The 24,186-nt window shown below is 33.7% G+C and overlaps 1 protein-coding gene and 1 long non-coding RNA gene across 3 annotated transcripts in view; one reads left to right on the top strand and one right to left on the bottom strand.

Annotated features, from left to right (window-relative positions):
- The window catches only part of Awh (LIM/homeobox protein arrowhead), a 57,320-nt gene extending 36,823 nt beyond the window's left edge, over positions 1-20,497 (bottom strand). The window contains exon 1 of one of the 2 annotated variants that reach the window (XM_069044954.1): positions 19,774-20,497. In XM_069044954.1, the coding sequence (XP_068901055.1) occupies positions 19,774-19,779 (6 nt within the window). In that variant the 5' untranslated portion in view covers positions 19,780-20,497. The remainder of the gene's footprint in view (positions 1-19,773) is intronic. The other variant, XM_069044963.1, reaches the window with a different exon arrangement.
- A 2,226-nt stretch (positions 20,498-22,723) lies between these two features.
- On the top strand, positions 22,724-23,686 carry LOC138134546 (uncharacterized). Its single transcript, XR_011160756.1, has 3 exons — positions 22,724-23,182; positions 23,246-23,386; positions 23,447-23,686. It is a non-coding gene; the product is annotated as an uncharacterized lncRNA (long non-coding RNA).
- Positions 23,687-24,186: the final 500 nt, after the last annotated feature.

Genomic DNA, 24,186 nt, shown 5'->3' with positions numbered 1-24,186 from the left:
TAGCATACAACATGGGCATAGCCCAGAAACAATGAGACGGGCATGTAATGCCTGACCGCGTTCAATCTGACATGTACCATAAGCATAGGAAGAAAAGTGTGAACAGTCAGCTGCCGGAGTGCCGGCCCTGGCTGAGATTGGCCAGAGGGGGTCCCTTTGTGTGTTAACTGCAGGGGCCGGGCCCTAGGGCGGGACGTTACATATGTACATATGTTATCTAGGCTCATTGTTATGTAACGCTTCGCGTTTCATGTGCGGTTCGACGAAGTTTTGCGGAGAGGGAAAGGTGGCACCTTGACGTGGGGTGGCGATTTTTCCCTTTTTGCCACTTTGCAGTCTGAACAAGTAACACAAAAAAAAAACAAAACAAAAGAAAACGGCAACTACCACCATACAAGAAACAAGATATTCTTGAATAGCTCCCGTTCTAATTGAAACTGTAAATTGTGCAAGCTTGGAACAATTTGCAAAATAAATAATCAATTGTGTGTTAATATTTTAGCAGTTTAAACAATGATTGGTTAATTTTTATGTGAATGGTAATATTTACTTCCATGTTCCGTAAGGGGTCCAAAAAACGTGTTCGAGATAAGGTCAAATTCTAATTGTCCTATCCTCAAAACTTAAAAACGTTTTCCGCATGGCGGCTGTGTCCTTCTCTCTGTCTGTGGAATTTTCTTTCGTTCACTTCTGCAAAAATGCAGAGATTTGAATGTTTCTTTGTGGAAAGAATTTGTTGAAATCCTGCTCGAAACTGTATGGGCGCACACACAGATAAATAGACAAATAATAATGTTAAATACATTTTAAATTTTAATTCTAAAATAAGTCATTCCCAGTAGAAAATAATTTTAAAATCAAACTACTGGTTTTCCAATGCTTTTAAGTACAAATTGAGACAAATAAAATTCGAATTTTTTATCCATTACCTTGGCAATAATAGTATATTATATTATGGGGAGCAAAAATGAAGTTTTATGTGCTGCGGCTGGTAGATTGGCTGCCGAACGCAATGAGGCAGACAAACCAGCCAAAGCACATAAAACCATTTTTGCTCCGAATAACATACATATACTATTTTTTCTTCAAACCTTCATAACAAATTATTTAAGACGTGTTAAGAAACCAGGTAGGAATTTCAAATGATTTAGCTAGTTTACTTTACTGCCGCTCATCAGCGGAGATAATAACTTCACGGACGCCCTTAGCGGAGATAATAACTTTATCTGCCGCTCGTCAGCTCGTTAGATGCCATGACAATGAAGTGACACTTTAGCATTATCAATGCAGCAGGATAATGTCATAATTTACGGACGTTTGAAAAAAAACTAGTTTAATACAAATGAAGATTAGTTAACAGAGTAGAGCAACAAAACAAAAAATAAAACAATTTTCTTAGGTACATTAATTTTTATGGAAATATGAAGCATAAGCCCTTTTTAGAAATTTTTATCAAATATCTACTTAAGTACGTTTTAAAACAAGCAAATAAAAAGAAGAAAATTAAATAAGCATCATTTGCTTTATGAACATTACGTATTAAGTGTGAAGCATGTTTCATCAGAACAACGTTGTAAACTACCTGACAAAAATTAAAACTATCAAAGAGAACATTGAGAACATGGTCTCAATATTTCACAAATTTTATAAAAACAATCTTCGAACATTTTAAAGGACAGTTCTGATCTTGATATTGTTCAGTTGGGATAGTTTAATTAAAGATTACAGACAAGAACTCAATTGATTTGGTCCTCCCTAAAACGTCAAAAATTGAGGTTATGAAAATGTTTCAAGTACATAATTGACTATGAACAGAAAAGAAAAATCGTATCTACATTTTAAGCCGACAAATAAAAAAAGCTCAAAAAATCCAAGAAAATGAATATCTCTAATCAAAATTCCAAATTAAAATGTGGAAAGCCCTAAACTCCAAAGTCTCATCCCCAATGAGTGTACCCTCTAGCTCTACTGGCGCCAGTTTAGTTGCATGTGAAAGCACGTTCACTCAATAAGGCGTGACGTTATACGCCACGTGCTTGCCGGATCTCGGGAAACCTTTATTAATTAGCATTGTTATGGAATGGTAATGCTTTTTTCTGCGTTTATAGAGAAAATGAGAAACAATTGAAAGTAGTTTTCTACAAATTTCGGTATGAACTTTGTACGGTCATGTTTTAAATAGAAACAGTTTTAAATCAAGTGATTTGTTATTAGTGTAATGGCACTTCAAAGCTCAGCATGTTTTTAAAGTATATTAAAGCTTAACATTTTAGGTAAGAAATTTTGGCCATAGTATTGTTAGCAAAGTGTTAAGAAATAAATTATTTTAGTTAAGCAGTTTAGTGACGTTTAGTTGCACCAATAGAAAAGACAGGGAAACTGATAACAACTATTTTTCTGTTCCTGAAGTGCGAGAACAAGATGTACAGATATTTCTAAAGGCTGTATGACACGATGCTAAATTTTGTAGAAAATTTGTTAGTAAATGAGAGAGGACCAATGAACGATCAGGATCTGACAAAGACAGACTATGATCCTGATCGTTCATTGGTCCGATCGAGGGTCTCTCTCATGTTCTAACAAATTTTCTACAAAATTTAGCATCGTGTCAAACAAGCTTAAGGCTATTAAGCAGTACGGATCTTAAATAAAAGCCACAAAAAGAGCTAATTTAATTGCAGATAAATGAAAAAATACTGAACAAGTATAAAAGAAACATTCTTAAAATGAAGAGATTCTCTTGATTGAAAAGGTCCTAAGCCTCAGCAGTCCTTTTGTTTCCCGCCAGCATAAATTCAATACTTAGCAATTTACAAAATAATACCCATTAATTAACATGTAGTTAGAAAAGTCCGTGGTGGAAAGTTCTTTCAGGCATTCCCGAAGTCCAGGATTACACAGTTTTTCCTCAGGCCGAATCCGAAAATACGGAAGCCTAGGACTGCGCAGTTTTTCCTCTGGATGTAGGTCATTATCCAATTAATACTTTCCTATCCTAAGTCTTGAAAGTTGAGAATAATTCAAAGGGGCAAGTTAGGAGAATATGCCGGATGTCCACTAATTAACTTAATTATAATATTGAAACCTGAAACTACACTATTACCCCAAAAAAAAAAAATAACTGTCATAAAAATATTTATCTAAAACACTCAAAAACACCGAAAGAATAGTCAAGTCCAAATGCAACTCTAACATAAATTGGCCAGAATTAGGTGTTAAGGGTGAAATCAATGACGTCATCGTGACGTACTTGAAAAAGCTTTACCGACACCAGTAATCTTTGTGCCAGTAAAATAACAAGCCGGTGAATTTTTTGGCGCCAGCTAAGCTGGATAACCAGGTGAAAAATGAAAAGAGGATAACATTTTTTAATGACAAATTTCCGTGCAGGCGACAAGAAATTCAAGTTGGTTGGGCTAAGTAGCAAATCGAAATTTCGCTTTCGCTTCTTAACAATTTTTGAAGCTCGAAAGACAAAATAATACACTACGACATCAACATTCGCACGAACTATTTTGCTAATTTACACAACTAGATCAGATTTAAATTTTATTGAAATTATTATTAATTTATTAAAGGTACAACTTTAAAAAATAGATAAGTAGAAAAATATATGACTATGAAAGAAAAAAACATGCCTCAACTGGCCCAAAAAAAAATCCAAGGGCGGGATTAAGATCTTGGGGGCCAAGCAATAAAACATCTATCAGGAAATCTTCGGCGATACTGACTAGACGCCTGAAGACCGTTACCAGCATACAGATAAACAATATCTGCATGTCCAACTACAACGTGATCAAGAATGACTGAATCTGTTGGTAACAATGAAAATTTGAATGATTTTGGTACCACTGTAATCTAAACGCATTTCCGGTTGTCAGCTTTGACAGAGTTGACAGGCGATTTTGACGTTTACCATCAAAGGGTCATTTTTGTAATAGCATAAGTGGCATAAGCATACCCTACATAACCTAATTTTTTTTAATGTCATGTCAGGGTTAAAACATCCGGTCAGTGCCAATTACGAAACAGAAAAACACCAATATTTTTCAATTGTTTCATTGCTATACCTAATTATTTTACAAATTATGTTGTTTATTTCCATGGGCATTAGATTTTCAAGTTGTACTTTCATAATTATTTCAATAAAATTTAAATCTGATGTAGTTCTATAAATAAACAAAATAGGACCTATATTCATATGACATTTTTTTCTTAAAATGACTTCCCGAACACGATGTCAAAGTTTTTTAAACCTATTATAAATCACCCTGTATGAAAGCGAAGGGATACGGACAATTTGAGACCATCAGTCTTTACAATTTCTCCGAATTCTTATGAAAAAAAATTTGTTTATCGAAAAAATAAATGTATGTTGACAAATGAGTATGTCTACTTAAAATCTAATTCGTCGGTAGGCAATTTAAGTTCGATGGGAATTAATTAATTAACTGAATATGGCTAATTTTTTTCAAATTTGTATTGAAATTTTGTTCACAAGTTTATAGTTAAATTACGGTTCTGTTTCAACCTTGATCATGATCAGTATTGCTGTCGTGTTCATGTTTTTTTTCTGAAACATGCAACTACTCTAGAGACCGAATTGTTATTTATTAATTCATTAACGAATTAATATTTTACTTGAACATTTTGTAGCTTCATCGTGAATCATAAATAAGGGATTCTTCACGAATATAAAAATATTACTGAAATAACGGGTGTTCAAATGAAAAGTTCATAAAGTTGGCTATGACTTTTTGATGAAAAAAGATAGAGGGAAAAAGGATAACTTTCGTCAAATTAAGAGGTTTTGTATTCAATGTTACCAAACATGTAGCCAGACACATGTCCTGCTGTAATTATAAACCTTTTTGATAACCTAGTATTCACATTACATACATATAAAATAAATTTAGTCAAAAATGTGACTTCTTAACGTGGTCCTAAACTAACTTTTATCACTGATCTTCTAAGAGACATACTTCACAATGTTGTGAAAAATTCAAGGCTCCTTGATGAACTTTTCAATTGAACATTCGATATTAGGATAAAGCTTGTATGGTCAAACCTAATATTTCTTTAGCTTGCCGAGAGATGCACATTGCACAGTGTTGGAATAGGTAGAGGCCGTAGTAGAGGCAAAAAAAAATCAATCAACAATAATGTTTACCGCTGTATACAACTGTTATGGTATCTAGTTTACGTGTGAAAAATTTCGAATAAAGTATGTTCAAAACTTGTGGCAGTGCGGCACCTACATTAGAACGAATCAGATATGGAGTGATTTAAATTCAAAGGAATATTGCTAAATCGACCTATAACAGTCTTTTGAGTGAGAAGGCGTTTCGTATACCTACAAACAATTCCGATACAATTTTAAAGAAGTATTTAACAATCCATTAACTTGGCGTGTTCATTTCTCATCTAGTCGCATTCTATGAAGGTTTATTCAAATTTAATTACCGCACTGATCAAAAGGCATGGGCATCCGGATGAATCTAGTGGTGGAAACTTGATCAAAACAGCTACTTTTGTAAAGCTTGTTACCATGTCTAGTAACGATTAAGGTAAATATGGGATCTTTAGTGCATTACATTGGTAACAGATACAGAAACAAATTAAAAGCGTAAAAATATTTTAATTTAAAGTTTGTCTGCGCAAGCGATTTTGGAAAATTAATGCTTTCGGAACAGGAAATGCCAAATACACTTTAATTAAGTAAATCATTCAAACTAATAAATTTTTCACTTGGTTGCCTAATTTAATTCTATGTAGTTTTAATATTAAACATGCTGTTAGCTTAATTAACAAAACGGTGTTCATTTTAGTTCAATTGTGATTATCTCTATGATAATTTTTTACTTTGGCATCTTAATTGCACTAAATTTAACTTTTTATGTTTGAGTTACCGTGGGAGAATAACAGCATTGTCTGAATCAGATTTGGTATTGCTGCTGCAATGTCTAAGCCAGACGTGTTCAATTTGCATATGTCACACTGCAGCCGATATATTATTGATTGATCCTTCTCAGTTTGTAAACCTATTAACGGGGTGTGTCATTTGAATTCAACTTTGTTGCCTCCACTGCAACTAAACTACCTAATTATTGCGCTCCAGAAGGACTTGCAAGCAAATACACTCTGATGCGGTCACTTAACAAGTTCTAAACCTGGGAGGTGAAAAGATGCAAAGACATAAAATGATTAATTTTTCACAACGAACCAATTAAAATTACAGGTTTACAATGTTTCATGGAGTAAATAAATATCTCTTACAAGCTAAAGTACGAGTATGTATGTGTAAAATTGCAAGTTAGATGCAGAAATATTAATTTTGTTTAATATAAATCTAAGGGTATTCAGCTATTTAGGCAAAATATTATACAATATAAAGGGTGAAATCGATATACATCAGAATATTAAAACTCCAGGATCTTCGGTTTTCCGTTATAACTCCGCATAAGGGCAGTTTAAGCATAAAAGTTGCGTACGCCACTGACGTCACGTTAAGAAGAATAGATTAAAAAGTTATCGAGTGCAACGCAAAAAAGGTGTAAAAAGTTTTTCGTTTTCATTCTTGTATTCTTGTATTTAAAGTGTTCTTCAGCTATTTCATTCATAATAAGGTTTTATAAATCTCTGTTTTTAAAGCGTTTTGCTACTAGTATTCATTTTTCAATTTATTAGACCTTCCAGAAGCGTCTCGTGTGGGATAGAATTAAGTTAAATTGGACTTTATGAGTTTAAAACGTTTATCCATATTTTCGGTTTTTTCACTTATTGAAGATACCGTAGTTTACATATTATGATGCATTTCAATTTCACCCTGTATAATAAAATAATATCAATTTAGTACAATTCTCAAATTAAATTTAATAATACATTAATAAAATTCAATTAAAATTCAATTCTGTAGAAATTCTGAAATGTTAACATGGATGTTTACCCTTTCTTCCAAGCATCAGGGAAACGTCAAAAGAACTTAATTTTGCAAGTGCTCTAAATAAAATTCAGATAACAAAATCATCAACGCAGTGGAATCCTTTGGAAGTCTTTTAAAACTCGATGCACATTTAGTACTAACGGGTGACTATTAAAATTTTCACTTGGAGTTGGCTTTGAACGAGTTTTTATTTTTTTTGTTACTTTAGACACACGCAAGAACGAACGACAAATGTCAGTCAGTACAATTGAAACATAACCAAATTAAGAGAAAAAACATTTATTGAAATGTCAAACTTGTCAGTGTCAAAGGTGCAACGGAAAACAAAGAATGATCCATAGCCAATACTAAGTGAAAATTTTAATAGTCACCCGTTATTTAAAGTAATGAAAGTTTGAAAAACGCTTTAGAAAAAATATGGTTCTGCTTTTCTAAACCATACTCTCAATATCCTGATAATGAAATTTACAGTTCCTTAAAATTAGTTTATATCTCTCCACCACTCCGCGGCACGGCAATTTTGCCGGAGTACATACACTATTTATTACGGATATTACTATCAAGTAATAGTGCAGTGCTAAAACATAATTACCGGCGTCTCGCCTTCACATTTTGCCTTTGTTGTGTTGTGTTTTATTATTTATGTTTTATTAGATTATTATTATTATCATAGGTATTGATAAGTCTCTAGCCTAGTGAAAAGAAAACTAAATATGTATTTACGAAATAATATTATTTTATTCAACATCATCACCCATCAAACCTATAAACTTAACGCAACGGTCATTACGTAAGTCTAACCCATTAGAAAAAAAAATCGAAAACTAGGTCTCCAATGCCCCCCATACACGCCCCGGAACTCCTCAGAGGAAAAACTGTGCAGTCATGGCCTTCCGTATTTCGGGAGTTTGCAGTCCCAAACGTCAGTAGGTATAACACTCAAAGGGGTTTCGAAAAGGAGCTCTTTTCGATACGCGTTTCAGGTTTCAGGAACATCTACTTAAATTTTTAATGTTGGCAGTGACTCATAGTGAGTTGTTGCTACGTGATCACTGCACTTCACAACACTTTAAATTCAAAACTTACAATTGTTCGTCTATTTACCAGCGTTACCAACCCTTATATTTGGCAAATATAATTTTCCTAGCATTATGTTTTGAACTTTTTTTAAATTTAATGGGCAAAATAGAAAAAATATTGTACTATACTCGTTTTATAAGCCATTTTTTCGCACTTGTTTGTTTAAAACGTGTGCGACAAAATGGTGTTTTATAAAACCGTATAATAAATTACTATTACCCAGCTTCTTTTAAATTGAACGCATCCGTTGGATGAACACAGGTACAAGGGTAGGCTAACAAAAGTTCATGGAGAAAAACGTTGCAATAAAACACTCGTTCCACATTTTTGGGAATTTCAATTAAAATCAGGGAATAATTAAATTAATGAATTTGACGTTGCAAATTTCAAATTGAGAGAAACACCAAATTAATGTCCGCTAGGTTAACGGAGTTTTTCATTATTCCCAAATTTTGGTCAAATGTGTAATCACATCGCAATCACATCAATTGCAAACTATCTAAATGCTTCATCGTAGAAATTATCTAAAATCGTTTGCACTTGTAGATAAAAAAATCCGTGGCGGAAACTTCATTCAGGCATTCCCGAAGTCCAGGTTTTACCTCTAAGGACTTCCGGAGCGTGTATGGGGGGCTTAAAGAATCGATTACCACATCTCTTGATGTAGGTCTTTATCCATTTAATACTTGTTTAAGTCTTGAAAATTGATAATAATTCAAAGGGGCCAAGTCAGGAGAATATGCCGGATGATTGGTTATTTTTAAACCGATTTCATTGTATTTTTGAAGGGCAACAACCAGGTGCAGTCTTGCAAACATAACTCTAGAAAGTTTTCCATGAGGTGTTTCTCACAATTTTGGCTTGAAGTTTCCTTAACACAGAACAATAATAAACTCCGCTCATCCATTTTGGAGGTGAGTACCTACTTTTTCGGTAAATCTTCTGCTCGCAAAATTTGTTGGGCCAAGAATCATCATGTTTCTATTATTTTAGCATTTCTTTGGCTTTCAGGGTATCAGGGTATTGTAGTTATGCGGTCTAACTATTTTCAAATTGGCTGCTGGATCACCCTCATTCGCTGTTGATCAGCATTCAGGTATTGGGGTATCTTGCTGATAATTCTCTCACACCCTATTCATGGTTAATACAATGATATGGAAAACGCGTTTATATGAGATGTCCAGTCCCTGACAATTGTTTTATAACGATTCATCGATTTTTCATTATTATGTCATCAATGTTGCCTATCGTTCTTCCAGTTCTCTGATCGTCTTGTTTTGACAGTAAAAGAAGAAAGACAATGATCTGATAATGTGTTCAACATATTAGCAATAATTTCTTTGGCACTTGGTGACCGAACGCTGCTTCATTTTGTCAAAATTTAAAATTCAAACCGAGATGGCTTTGTAAAGAAACTAAAATTAAAAAAGGACACATCATTTATACTTAATTACCATGATAATGGCATTTGCTGTTGTTTATTATTATTAGAAATGACCAATGTATCAATACCTCCTCGTAAATAACTAATTTTCCGAAATTAATTCGTGTTCTGGGCATTTTTGAACGTACATATAGTCTGTTTTTTAATTAAAGAACCACGACCTGTTGATTTAGGTTTGCAAACATAAAATTTTACTAAATGTAGGGAATTTAATGATATCTATTGGCTATTCCAGTCAACGTCTGTCATTTTTAATGTCCTTGCAAGTACGCAAACTCCCAATTAAAATTTGAACGTGTTATTAAAAATGCCTCGCAAAGTAAGACATTTATTAAACTCTCAAATTAGTTGTTATTAGTTGTTATTAACTTTATTAACATGCTGCGCTACTAATATCTCTAATAACCTCAATTTTTATATGATGAGATTTTTCACCCTATGTCAAAAGTGTACAATGTTGTCAGCTCTATTTTGGGTGTAAATTGCGGTGTTGTGGTTCTTTGATTAAAAAATAGACTGTATGTCTATTTAAGATGTAGTCGACGTTTTGTTCGTTTCATAAGTTTAATTTTAGGTTATGTAAATCAAATAACGACAAGCCATAGCCAATTCGAAACGTGCCAGTTTGTGGACACTTTTATAATAAATTTCGGTGTTCATTTAAATTCCTCCTCAAAGTTGGCCTTGAATAGTCGATTGTGAACGTATCACGGATTACACATCACATCACGGATCAGCTGTTTAAATCTAACCTCACTTTTTGCGTTGTTTGTGTTTTTATTCTGCAGGCTGACGAGTTGTGCGTTCACAATCGACCCTTCAACTCCAACTTTGAGAAGAAGTTTTAATGAACACCGGATATAAACACATTAGGTAGATACCTATAACAAAACAATTATTTAAAAAACGTACAAAAAAATAAAAATCAAACCAACGGGGTTTTTAGGTAATGTTTCATTGCGCAATATCTTATTGGTTGCTTAAAATAGAAAACCAAATTTACAGACCTGAAAAAATTGTGTCCTCAAGCGTCGGACCACCCTGCCCAATAAAATAATGTAACTTTTATACAAATGCGGAGATTGTCCCATGATAACGCTTCCTAAAATATTTTTCCACAATTAATAATAATTCTTGGTGGAGTTCCAGTGTCGGCTCGCGTAGAAGAGGCGACACCGCCGTACCGACAAAGAAATATTACGATTTGTAAAAAATAACAAATTTAGCATTTTCATTTATATGCATATTAGCGATCGCCTAGCGCCTACTAGATCCAAGTAGCCGCCTTAATGAAAAATACCGCCCATACATCAAAAAACTTTTGGAAGTGCGTGTAATACGAGGCACACAACGTTTTACAAATAAAGTTATTAATCTCAACTATTATCAGAAACATCTCCGGTAATTGGTTCTGTGATAGGTATAAATCGACACCATACGTCATGCTAGTTAACACCGGAAAAATTCCAGGGAATTGCGGGCCCCGTACCTTATGGAGATGTTCCCTTCTTTATCAATACACAAACATCATTAAAGTAACACTTTCATTTCATTTTTCTATTACCGTGATTAATGCCATCGGATCTGTTAAAGACGAGGGATCGTAACTTTTCATTTTTCTAATAACTATGTAAATTAAGGCGGACACACAAACAGTTTTCATATTAATATTGACGAATGGATAATTTATGAGATGTGTGGTTCATGTAAATTCGAAAAACGCCCCGCTCGGTCAAAGGGTAGATGTATAAATCGGCTTGTTTTACACGTTCTTCCCAAAATGAGGGACTTTAATGCTTAAGTCGACGGAAGATAAGGAGCAAACGGGAAAGCCGCCGTCTTGGACTCGTATGATAAATGGACTTCGAAATTCCTCTCGGATTCTTCACATTGTGTTCAGAAGCTATGAGTTGCTGAGCATCTTTTTTTAATCGAAATTTATTTGCCGCGGATCGTAACACTTGCTGGCTCTAAACTAAATTATTGCAAAAAAATCAGTTTCACGACTAGAAAATGGGGCACTAGTACGTCCGATGAATGCATTTTTCTCCTATTAATATGCGGCAATAACATCTGTCTGTCAGGTAACCCACTTGTACAACACTGTATATTCAATAAATGTTGTTAATTTGGTCATTAAAACTGACACAAAAGGTTATTGCAACCATCCGGAATCTCTTTTCTTCCTGTTGGTGCCAATTAAATACAGATGTCTGTAACAAGCTATGGTAGATATTGCAAATGTTTCTTTTTATCATCAATATTTTATTTATCAGTTTTGAAGTCTATTAAATAAATATGTAAACTATTTTTTTTTTAAGCACTTTCGGACTGACTGCGCTGTCTCCATAGTCATCGCAGGAGTTTTTACGAGTATGTCATTCAGGCAGAGAAAACTTAATGACACTAGAGATACTAAAGACAAAATATTGCATTTCCGGCGGATAACGTGCTATAATGAAGGAAAAAGTTACCAATTTTTAATAAGAAAAAAATGTGGGTATTTTTATATGACTCCCTGTAAACAGGTGTTTCTGTTCCGAAATCTCGATTTTTAAATTTTTAATGAACTACCGATATACAGGGTGTTTCTGAAATAGGTGCATTAATTTTAACTGGTAATAGAACTCATCAAAAGGAACAACTTTTCTCTCTGCCATTTTGGCGAAAAACGTTGCGTAATGGCTTAAAAAAATAGGAAAAATTTTCCTAAAACCGTTCATATCTCCAAAACTAAGCTACCTAAAAACGTGAAACAACCAGATTCTTACGAAGTGAATTTTTTGCTATACGGGTAGATTTATTTGATTTTCGATTTCGGCGTTAAAACACGTTTTCTGAATGAAAATGGATGTTTTTTTCATATTAGCGCTGATCTCAATTAGCCATTGCAGTATTTAGTAGCGTGGGGCTATTTTAGTGCAAAATCTCTCCAATTTTTTTTTTTTGAATTAAACATCGTTTTTCGGCAAAATGGTAGATAGAAAAGTTGTTCCTTTTGACGAGTTCTATTACCAGTTAAAATTAATGCACCTATTTCAGAAACACCCTGTATTAAAGTGCATAAGAAATGAGTTAGTAAAATACATTTTCACTTATAATAAATATCCCAAGTGCATTGATTATTTCTCCTCGTGTTCCACTCGGGCTAAGTAATACGTTTTGGAAATGCATTCGAAAAAATTTCCGGATATTAATCAATGCACGAGGGCATATTCGGTAAGAAAATCAAAACGACACGGACATTGACATTATGCTTCTTAAATTATAAATTTCTGACAAAAAAAATCAAGTTGTATAACAGAATTATCCTTTACAACGGAAAAAAAATGAGATTTTTAATAAATAAATGATTTTGATTGGCTGAAAAAATTTCCACTTATTAATTTCATGTGGGGTTAGCTAGGTGCAAAAAATTTCTAGGAAATCTCTATATTCTTATATCGGGCTTTCAAATGAAATCCTGGGCTGAGTAGGCGTTGGAAAAATTAAACCGTTTAGAACAGTGTAAAGTTTGAATTTCCCGCCGTTTGACACGAATGACATTTATGTTTATGTTTAATCGGGACATAATTGAACAGGTTTGTTTTTAGCAAAGGGTGCTCTTAGATATTTGAGTCGAGAATAGGAATCGTTACGTTATTCTATTTTTGATGTAAAACATTGCAAAAAAAGAAAAAAAAAAGAAAAATGTTTTGGCTCTAAATTTTAGGCAAGCTGTCAACATGCTTCAATTAATCTACGCTTTAAAAAAGCACAATTGACGGTTTCCAACGCCTTCCCAGCCCAGGATTTCATTTGAACGCGCGATAGAAACGACACCGAATTCTGTTTTTCTATTGGCTATTTTTAGGTGTCGTGCGATTTTCATTAGTATCACTAGATAGTACGAAATTGCCGGAAATTTTCGATCTCATCATACGAGTATTTGTTTCGACGACAATTTAATTGTCTAAAAAACAAATACGAGTAAAATGAGGAGAAAAATTTCCCGCAATTTCGTACCATCGAGTTCTATTCGGCATGACAATTCCACGAAGGAAAATTTCATTTTCAAATTTTACTAAATTTTTTTAATTTATACGTATTCTTATGACTCAAAAGTTAACATAGTTGAAAACAATAAAAATTTTACTGTGGATCAAAAATGAGTTTATCAAAATTCGAAGAAGGAGGAGAAAATTACAGCGATAATTTTAGGAAGGTGGAGATGATTACAGCGATAATTTTTCGATAATTTTAGTACCATGCTAAATTATCGGTGTAATTCGTTTCTAATTATAAAATAAATAAAATACCGAAATTTCCAGAAACAACAAACAATATTATAAAGATCTTTGGAGGCTCCTATAGCCTATTGTTGCTACTTAGACATCTTGGTTTAAATGTCAAGTAATATTAAATGTCAAACTTCCTAATTAAATCTATATTTACTCTAGTACATTTGCAACTAAACTATTCTTGTTGATGGTGTTATTACAGTTCGAGAGTAAAGAAAAAAAAATCCTTAAATTTATGTCATTTATTTCCAGTAAAATTCTTCGGACGGGTCAGTTTGTATTATCTACTATCTACTATCTACTATCATCTACTTTTGTGGAACCTAGATATTAAATATCATTTTGTCAGACATAATAAGGGCATAACGTACCTAACGGGTGTTGAAAAATATGTGTGGTCAAGTGGTCTGGTGATTGCTTTTACATTTTTGCTTCCTTTATTGTACGGCGTCGCTTCATCAGCTGTCAAATATTTTGTAAAACAGAAAGTATAGAACAAAAGAGTGGAACCTGACGACTGTCAATACGAGTTGCACAAATTGTTTGAAGAAATGACCCGAAAACTTTAATTTGTCTTTCATCACAACACATGAAGATGTGATCAAAATGAGGTTATGCACGAATTTGTCAACTAAAAAGAAGACCTACGTTAGAAAAAAAGAAAGAAATCTACGGCCTGCTTGACAACGAATTTATTTCAATCCTCGTTGCACTGATGTCCTTTCAGAACTATTTTCTTGAATTTCTCGTTAATGACGTCATAGAAATACTCAAATGTAAAGCTTTACCCAAAAATCGTTTTTGTAAAATCGTATCAAAATGAAGTCATTTATACAGTAATTTGCGGGCGTAAATAATGCCTTTTGCGCCCTAAGGCCTAAAAGAACAACAATAAATTTTAATAGCTTTTTTATTTGTTGGCAACCAACAACATAACTCTTGATTTTTGAGAACGAATCATTTCACTTATTTTTTCAAAGCTTTAAGGTGGATTTAAATGATTTTACAAAAAATAATGTTTGCATTTCGGGCGTGAACGGCGATTTTGGCCCTTTGGCGTCTTATAATCCCTCGGCCCTTCGGGCCTCCTGCTTATAATTCCGTCGCCTCCTTCATGCCCTTAATACAAAAATATCTATTATACCCTTTACATTTTGAGTGAACGTATAAAACTCAAATGTATACCTAATAGAGATCTTTATCATCCACCAGTAAGATAATCCACACTAGTACTGTTAGATGGATGAAGAAACTAGATTCTAACAAAATTCAGCAAGGCTCAACCAACACGTGTTCCCCAGCCTAACATTCATGGTTTATTATATCAAAGGTAGTATTTTAAGAGGCATAAGCTACGATCTGCCGACGCATTTTTCACGCTTTCTGCTGTCGCGGTTACTGTAATAATTTATGGGTGTGCGGTGCGATAGTGGACCGGTGAATAGCAGGGGGCCCAACCTGGCGGGTGTTCACGCGAAGAAGTAGCCTGCGCGAGGCCCCACGGGGCTCATCTCGCCACCCCGACACTATTAATGGGTTTATTAAAAGCTCTCTCCTACCAAACTCATTTGGCTTTCCTGAATCTCGAGCGACTTTTCGTAGCCACCGCCAAAACTCTCCGTTTATCCTGAGAAAGGTCAAAGGAAGTAACGTCAAGGACGGAATGATAAATTAACAATACGGAATGAATCGAAATGCACTAAAGTGACGGATTGTTTGTTTAATTTTTTGCGTCGTGTTGACTTTCAAGTGAGGATTCGGTGCGTCAGGAGTGTGCATTGTGGTGGTGCTGCGTCCAGGACTCAAAGAGTTAAAAAATACAAAGAGTAAATTCACATGTCACCTTCTGAAGAATAAGCATTCTCGGGGATTCATCGTCCCGTCCTGTGTCATCGGGAAAGTCATGTGGGGCTGCTTTTGAATCGAGACTGATTGAGATTGTTTTCTTTGGATTAAAATGTGTTCGATAATCGAGTCACAAGAGACAAAGGGAAAATGTTTAAGAATGCAGTATCACTTCACCAGCACCGTATTTATCATACAATGCTAATTTATCATCACCTAATTTTTGGACTCGATGAAATATTCATACAAGAAAATTTGAATACTTTTATGAAGAGTACGAAAAAAGTAATAACATTTTTTTGCATTCTTCACTAGATGGTACAAGTACAAGATTAGCAATTAGATCAGGAAAAATTATTTAAATACTTATCGTCTCTATGGGAACCATACGAAATCACAGTTCAGACAGTTAAGTACACGTGTTGCTTGCTTATAAATTAATTATGAGCATGTAGAATTTGAACATATTATTATATGTAAATTAGATCTGAATCTATTAAAAAATGACGCTCTTCAACAGTTACAAAAGCTACTGCAGATAGATTTGAGTGTATTCTTTCGTTAAAAAATTCAAGTGGTTGCGTTCATTGTAAAACGTGAAATAATTACTTCTGAGAGAGCTTCAGAAGTGATATAGCACCGTGCCACTGGTTATTAAAAAGCATAAAATAAAACAGATTTCCAACGGAATCTTGTGTAGGGTGTATAGAAATCGACACACCTTTGAATTTATAAATTATTATAATGTAGCTATCTTTGGATCAATTGTGTAGTTGTATTTCATGTTTCATACTTTTATTATCTGTCTTACATTTATAGATAATAAAAATTATACGTTGTAATGTAGCACTAATTGGACATTCAAATCCATAATTACACGTATTCTTACCTTAATGTCAACTAAAAATATTTGCAATACAAACCAACTACAGGGTATCTATAAATGATTATCGGGTCAAGCCACCTTTTTGAAACAGATGCCCAATTTTAATTCATTATTAACGGTCATTTCTGACATTGAAGTTTTGTTTGCTTTTCATACCAATTCCTGAATACAGGTACACTCTGGGGCGATATGATGGGGGGGATGAGTGTTCCCCCGTTGATGGAGGCGATATTAAATACAGAGATATATTCAAGTTAGCGAGAGCTAAGCTGGTTAAAAGCTAACAACCTAACCTGAAAATGTGACATTCAGTGTGGAATTTATTCCACATAAAGCGGCACATTCAAAATTTGACAAGTTTTCATAGCAAGCTGGACCAGACAATTGGTACCCTGTACTTTTTTAACGCCATTGTTTGTGTGATTTTATATTTATAACATTTTACTTATTATTCTGTTTACAGAATTAATGTCAATAAATCTAAGAAGGTGAACATAAATGTCGGTGATGATTAAGTTCTTGACCTTAAAGTCAAATTATATTATCTTGGTAGGTATGTTCACATTTTTTCGTCTAGTAAAATCTTGAATGGCCCAAAATAAATAGATGAAATTATAGTTAAAACAATGGAAAACGTACATCAAATATAAAATTGCTGCATAATTTAGTATAATCATCATTTTTGGCGAAAGAGGATTGAAGCATTAATTTTTAATGCTCTAAAGTAAAAATCAACTTGTAAAAATTGTAAAACGCAATGAGACTGTTCAATGCTTAATAAAATCCTAATTGATAGTAATGTCATTTCAAATAAGACTTTAGATGATACAGTCGTTTTTGTTTTTCATAGGTAAAGTTGATAGCATTTTTTAAATCACATAGTCAAAGTCGACTACAGCAAATCATTTTCCCGCCGAAGCAGGCGACCATTCTTATGACGACGTTTACCAAGTCGTAAGGAAAACTGTTGCGTTTAGAAAAAAACGGAAATGTTTAAAAAGAAAAACCGGTAGCGTAAGACCAAATAAAAGAATAGCGGAGGTAGTAGATAATGCGGGGGAAATTATGGAAGCAACCCCATTCACTTCCATTCGAAGGCAAATAAAGAAATAAGTTAAAACATACGTCGCGTTGTTCATAGCTTACGTTTACTAATTTTTTTTTATGGAATCGTATAATAAATTTAATATAGTGTATAAGAGCATTTGTGGAATGCTTTAATAAAACATTTTATCAGTTAACTTTAGTAATGTCTTAGTTGATAGGTATATCCAGGTAGTCAGTCTTGAGAACACTCTATTAATCTTCTAAAGATATTAGTGATATTACATATTATGTCAGTGCTAAATTATCATTTAAATTGTAGTAGCAGCGACGTCGGGAAATATTTGAGAATTTAATAACATTTTCTGAATAGTGAGAATGTTTTCGTAGGACCTCTCTCTTAAAAGAGGGTCCAACTTATTCGTTGTTATTTATGTTCTCGAAGATAAATTACGCCTACTAAAAATTAGGACTCACTCCACATTCTGTGATATTATCGAAACAATAAATCTTTCCTAAATATTTAATTTATTAACCACTGTGCATAATAATATTTAGGTGTAATATATTGATTAAACCCAGTTTCATCGGTAGATTTTTTTTTGTTTAACTTTATTTATTTTAATTTATTACCTACTTAATTATGAGTTTAAATAATAATTAAGTAAGAACTTAATCCTAAATACTGTGTACATTTAACTACTTTTTCCAAGGTGTTGACTTATTGCTTCGATACAGTACCTATTAGCATTTTAAAAATTACCTATAATTAAAAGAAAAAAATATTACTTTATTACTTACTTCTGACAAAACGTTCTGTTGTATGTATGTACCGGGTGATCAAGAAGGACTGTTTAAGTTGGCAGTACAATTAAGAAAATTTTCTAATTCGGTTATTTATAACACTGCAACCGGATATGTTTTGTTGGTTTATTTGACAAATATCTGATGTAGGTATAGCATTAACAACGACAAGCCATCAACAACCGAAAGTTACTCCTGTTATACGATTTAAAATACAATTCAGTGTTACCAACTTAAACAGTCCTTCTTGATCACCCCGTATCTATCTCTAATGCAACAAAAATGATAATATTTTTTAAAATTATATTTTACATACCTACTTATATCTAAAGCAATTTTATAAGAGCAAATGTCATGCGGTACCTACATAATCTGTGTAATGCAAGAAAAATTATTTACCATTTGATTGTTGTTCTCTTTGTGTTTTACCAATTTAACAAATTATATTTGCTACAAATGACAAACGAAAAATGCAGACTCGACAGTAACAACGAAGAAATTGTTACGATGAGCTAATAATTTTTTATCCGTCGGATTTTCCTTGAATTATAAGTAGATACCTACTTATTTAAATAACTACTTTTTAAGTAGGAAGTGGGTTTTTTTGTCACCCTCTTGTATTCGTAAAGGAAATGTGTCATTCCCTAAAAAATATATGAATGACATATGAAGGTTCAGCGTGCAGGTATGTAAAAAATAATAATGCATCTCAAATTTTCTTCAAAACGAAACACTTAAAAAATTACCCCAACGTCCAACTGAAAGCAAACTACAACTTCTTTAAGCAATAATAATAATTATTCCTCTCAAAAGTAAACATCATTAATAAAACACGCCCAGTTATTTTTGCAATAATTTTAATTAGAATAGATGTTAAGAAATGAAAGTTCTTCAAGTTGCAAAAGATGAAAAAGACATTCAGATCGGAGCAATTTTTGTAATATGTCTTGTTTCGCATTAATTAAACAAGAATTATGACATTGATTCGTGCACCATATACGGTACATCTTGACCATTTCAGTAACACCCATATTTCAGAGTCAGGTATTTAGGTTAACACAAAATAATTTTTTAATTAGCTCCGCGATAATTATACCGGCATTGAATGATTCCAACTTAATTCAATTTTTTCTATGTGCATCGCAGACTAATTTATTATGTCCGCAAGGCATTAAATAATTGTATCTTCTCCGGTGCACACTGTTAGATATGAATTTTTTATATTCATTTACGAGGTATGCACATCTTTGTTATTAAAAATGCAATTTACCTAAATCGTTAAATACATTTTTTACACGTGTATTTATCGCTCCACACACATTTTATACGTTTGTGTAGCTTACATTTTTTGTTGAACAGTCTATTATTTACATCTAATTTGAAGATAAAAATGTACGGATCTTAGAATACATTTACTACAGTATTCACAAAAAGAAGAACATATTACCTTCATTTTCAAAGCTGGAGCACTTTTCAGCTGCCCACATGCACACGAGTCCAGTATATTGCACCAGAAAGTCTTTCTCTGCGAAACTAAACGAGGTTGTCCAAATTCATGATGTCACTCAGTCTCTGCCCGGGGCACAACCACAACACATTGGATTTTTTCTTATTTAACTTGGACCCGAAAAAACCGCCAAAAAGGGTCCAAATCTGCAATGTATGTTTTCGAACATCCAAGCATACCTTCGATGTTACCCATGCAAGCGTGCGCAAGCGACTGCCCAGTCAGCCCGGAACTTGCTACTAGAAATCCGATGCTCCGGGGAGTCCTCTTATTGGTCGACGGTGAAAACCGCCGCTGTAGTCTGTCCTGAAATCGGGCGGGCTTTCAGGCTTAGGACCCGCCTAGCCATATAATATTCAATATGATCGTTTGCGGTTGCTTTTTGTTTGTGATGGAAAGGTAACGTAATGCCATTGTGAAATCTGACATCGCGCGCAATGTCATGTGAAATGAAAAAATGGGCTGTTGAATCGGAAAAGGAGCGACGGTGCTTGAAAGCTTGTGCGAAAGGTAGACCTTTAAAATCACTTACCTAAAGTACCCTAGACTAGAATTTTTAATGACAAGTGCCTAAACTCCAAAAATCACAAAATCCCAAAGTCACAAAAAAAATTGAATGGCTAACTCTCACGTTTTTCCTTATAAATGTTAAAATCTCTACGTTTACTCAATAAATCAATCGTAACCTCTTTATTATTTTTGTTTAACTTCCATGTTCCCTAAGGAAACGGAAGTATGGTAATGGGGTTAAAAAATTGTGTCCGAGATAAGATCAAATTCTGATTGCCCTGTACTCAAAAATGAAAGAAAAGTGATTTTCCACATGACGGCTGTACATAGGTGTCTGTCCGTATGTGGAATTTTCTTTTATTCATTAAGTATAAGTTCGGCAAAAGTGCACCGATTTTAGATTTTCTTTTTGAACTCATAGCCTCAAAATCGGTATTTCCCGGATGTCTCGGAGTGCGGAAACAACGATTTCCCGCACGCCGTGTTTTTTACTTTGCAACAGAAACAATGGGAAATCGCATTCTAAAGTTGGTATTTAATAACGTAGACAGACGGAAACGTCAATTCACTTTAAACAAAATGGACGTTTTGTCACATTTGCAATTGTAAAATTAATTCTCTGCAACACAAAAAATAAGTAATTTGGTTATAAACCAAATAAGAATACAATTCAAAAAGGTAAGAGTAATAACAGGGCCCAGAAAATAATTACTGTTGTTTTTCAAGTGAAGAGGAAGAATTTGTTCAACGTGTGGTGTGACGGCACCGGCGCTTTATATTTAAAAATTTAGTAATTAGCGCGGAAGGTGCTACCAACCCAATAGTAAAAAATTACCAATGTATATAAAATGATTTACTTTCTTAATTTTATTTTTAAATATTTTTGAGTTATTCGTTACAAAAAATATTGTACCTAACTTTTGCGGGAAGAAATTTCCCGTGTTCGCACTTCGCATTAATGCCGGCAGTCTTGCCGCAAATAAAGTGCTCACACGGAAAATTTCACTTCCCGCATACGCTAGGTAAATAACTATTACAAAATGTTTGCCTCGTAGGGGTGTAAGTCCTATTGATTTTGGTGCCAAGTGGTTTTGGAAATATGCGCATTTTTATGCAATTTTTTTCGTTTATACAAAAAACATTAATTAGGAAGTTTCTTTGTAGAAAATGTTGATCTGTTATGGTTTAAGACTGACTACTGACTAGCTTTGGTGCAGTTCGGATTGATTCTTTTGAAAATATCCACAATTTTACATTTACCTACTGGGTGTCTAAATAAAAATCCCGTTAAGTATAAGGTGTCACAAATTCTATTTATTTCCCCTGTGCTGTAGCTTATGAAACTTGTAGCTTGTAACTGTCACCACCTGCTGTTACTGTCGTCAAGTTTCACTTCTAATTTGTTCATTTCGTGCTCTATTTTTTTTTTCTTAACCAACTGATATTTAATATTACAAAATGGTTTAAACTAAACAAAAGGTATGTACGGCAAAAAGTTGTTTTCTCAACGGTCGCAACATGAACGGTGAATAATCGTTACAATGGTTTGTCACTTAGTTAAAGGCACAGATTAAATGTAACATTATTATGCTGGACGTGCATTCATAATTTTCTTGAAAATGTTCTTCTATACTTAGATTGATATTTGGACACCCGATATCTATAATAATCTAAGTATCACATAAGGGCTTTCTGGCAAATTCTATCTAATAATAATCTTCCGTTAAAAATTATTTTGAAAAAAATATTTTGGAACATGGTGTGATTCTCTACAGTCCACACCATTTTGTCTGTTTCTGTACAGACAGCGACAAAAATCGACAGTTTACATGAAAGCGGCAAAAATTTCATAACATGGGCATGGCCTGCTTCGACTACAATTATTTATAATAACCCTGTATGTCTAATATTACATATTAATTATGACGGACAACAATATTACAAAAAAATAATAATTCACTATTCAAGTCCTGTCCTTTTGAACACCCCAGAACAAAGACCAGCCCTTAACGATCTGTTTGTTTACACCCATTACCAGGTTTTTGTTAAGCTATTTAATCTTTTAAGGTTGTCTACGGTATAATATTGGAACACATTATACAGAGTGATCACAAAAAAACACCCCAGCTTATACACGGTGATTTTTAAAAATTTTCAAAACGCTGTAGCATCTTTATTTATTGTCCAATTTCAATAAATAAAGTATCAAATAAAATGGCTCCTAAAAGACTATAAAGTGTCATATAATTATGTATTTTTTAAATATGTAGTTAAGTCTTAGGCGACATTAAATTTTCTTATTTCAAATTGTGATATACAGGCTGTTTCTGAAATAGGTGCATTAATTTTAACTGGTAATAGAACTCGTCAAAAGGAACAACTTTTCTATTTACCATTTTGCCGAAAAAAGAAGGTTTTGTTTCTAAGGCAATCTGCAAACAACTACCGCCATTGCAGTTTGTGTGCGCAAATATCGCCAGTTGTGTTGAAAAAGAAGCAGTAAAATGAGTGATATTAGTGATTCCGAAAACGAAGTGGATATTGTAGAAGAAACTTTGAATGTGGGGTGCGTCACAAATAAAGAATTTTTGAAACTAACGACCTCAACGTGTAATTAAGAAGACAAGGAAAATTTGTGGTATGAAAATTTTGATAATACTAATGTCGCGGCAAGTTCGCTAATATTATTTCATTGCAGCGGCAAGGAATGCCGACCACAAGAGCCGTGTGAGTTTCCAGAAAGTGCTAACATCTTGTCTTCAACTTCTGTCTACATAAATCAAGAATTTTCGAAACCAGCGAACTCAATATGAAATCAAGAAGACAAAGAAAATCCGGGGTATGAACATTTTGACAATTCTAATGTCGCGGCAAGTCGGTCACTAAAATTGTTTCATTGCAGCGGCAAGGTAGGCCGACTACAAGAGCCGTGTGAGTTTCCAGAAAGTGCTAACATCTTATCTTCAACTTCCGTCTACATAAATGAAGAATTTTCGAAACCAACGATCTCAATTTGTAATCAAGAAGACAAGGAAAATGCGGGGTATGAAAATTTTGACAATGCCAATGTCGCGGCAAGTTTGCTAATGCTATTTCATTGCAGCGCCAAGGAAAGCCGACTACAAGAGCTTTATGAGTTTCCAGAAAGTGCCCCCACATCTTGTCTTCAATTTCTGTCTACATAAAAATTATTATAATAATCGATTAATTTTGAATAAACTTTACTTACCGTTCTAGAACACCAAAAATTACTTACCATCGAGTTTATCGTTAGCAACGAGTAAACAGAGCTTACCATCTTGGAAACAGACGTGGTAAACAACCAAATAGAGTACAATCGCGCAAAAAATACTGCAATGGCTAATTGAGATCAGCGTTAATATGAAAAAAAAAATCCATTTTCATCCAGAAAACGTGTTTTAACGCCGAAAAATCCACTTCGTAAGAATCTGGTTGTTTCACGTTTTTAGGTAGCTTAGTTTAGGAAAATCTTTCCTAGTTTTTTAAGCCATTACGCTACGTTTTTCGCCAAAATGGCAGAGAGAAAAGTTGTTCATTTTGATGAGTTCTATTACCAGTTAAAATTAATGCACTTATTTCAGAAACATCCTGTATGTTTTTTTTTTACTTATCTTTAAGATCAATATTTTTCTAAACATTGTATAAAAATAAATAAATGAATTTCTTTTAATTTTAATTTTGTATGTTAGCGCCATTTACCGGTCAGCCTGTACAGCACCGCGGATATTCGAAACCCAAGACGAAGGTCAACGCCAATGCATGGGTTTGCAATATCGAAAACGGGAACAGGGGAGGCAGTGCGAATTCAGATGCTTGAGACGT

Source organism: Tenebrio molitor, chromosome 1, assembly GCF_963966145.1.
Source record: "Tenebrio molitor chromosome 1, icTenMoli1.1, whole genome shotgun sequence".
Taxonomy (NCBI): domain Eukaryota; kingdom Metazoa; phylum Arthropoda; class Insecta; order Coleoptera; family Tenebrionidae; genus Tenebrio; species Tenebrio molitor.
Note: the sequence above shows the minus strand (reverse complement) of the source record. Positions and strands in the feature narration are given on the sequence as shown.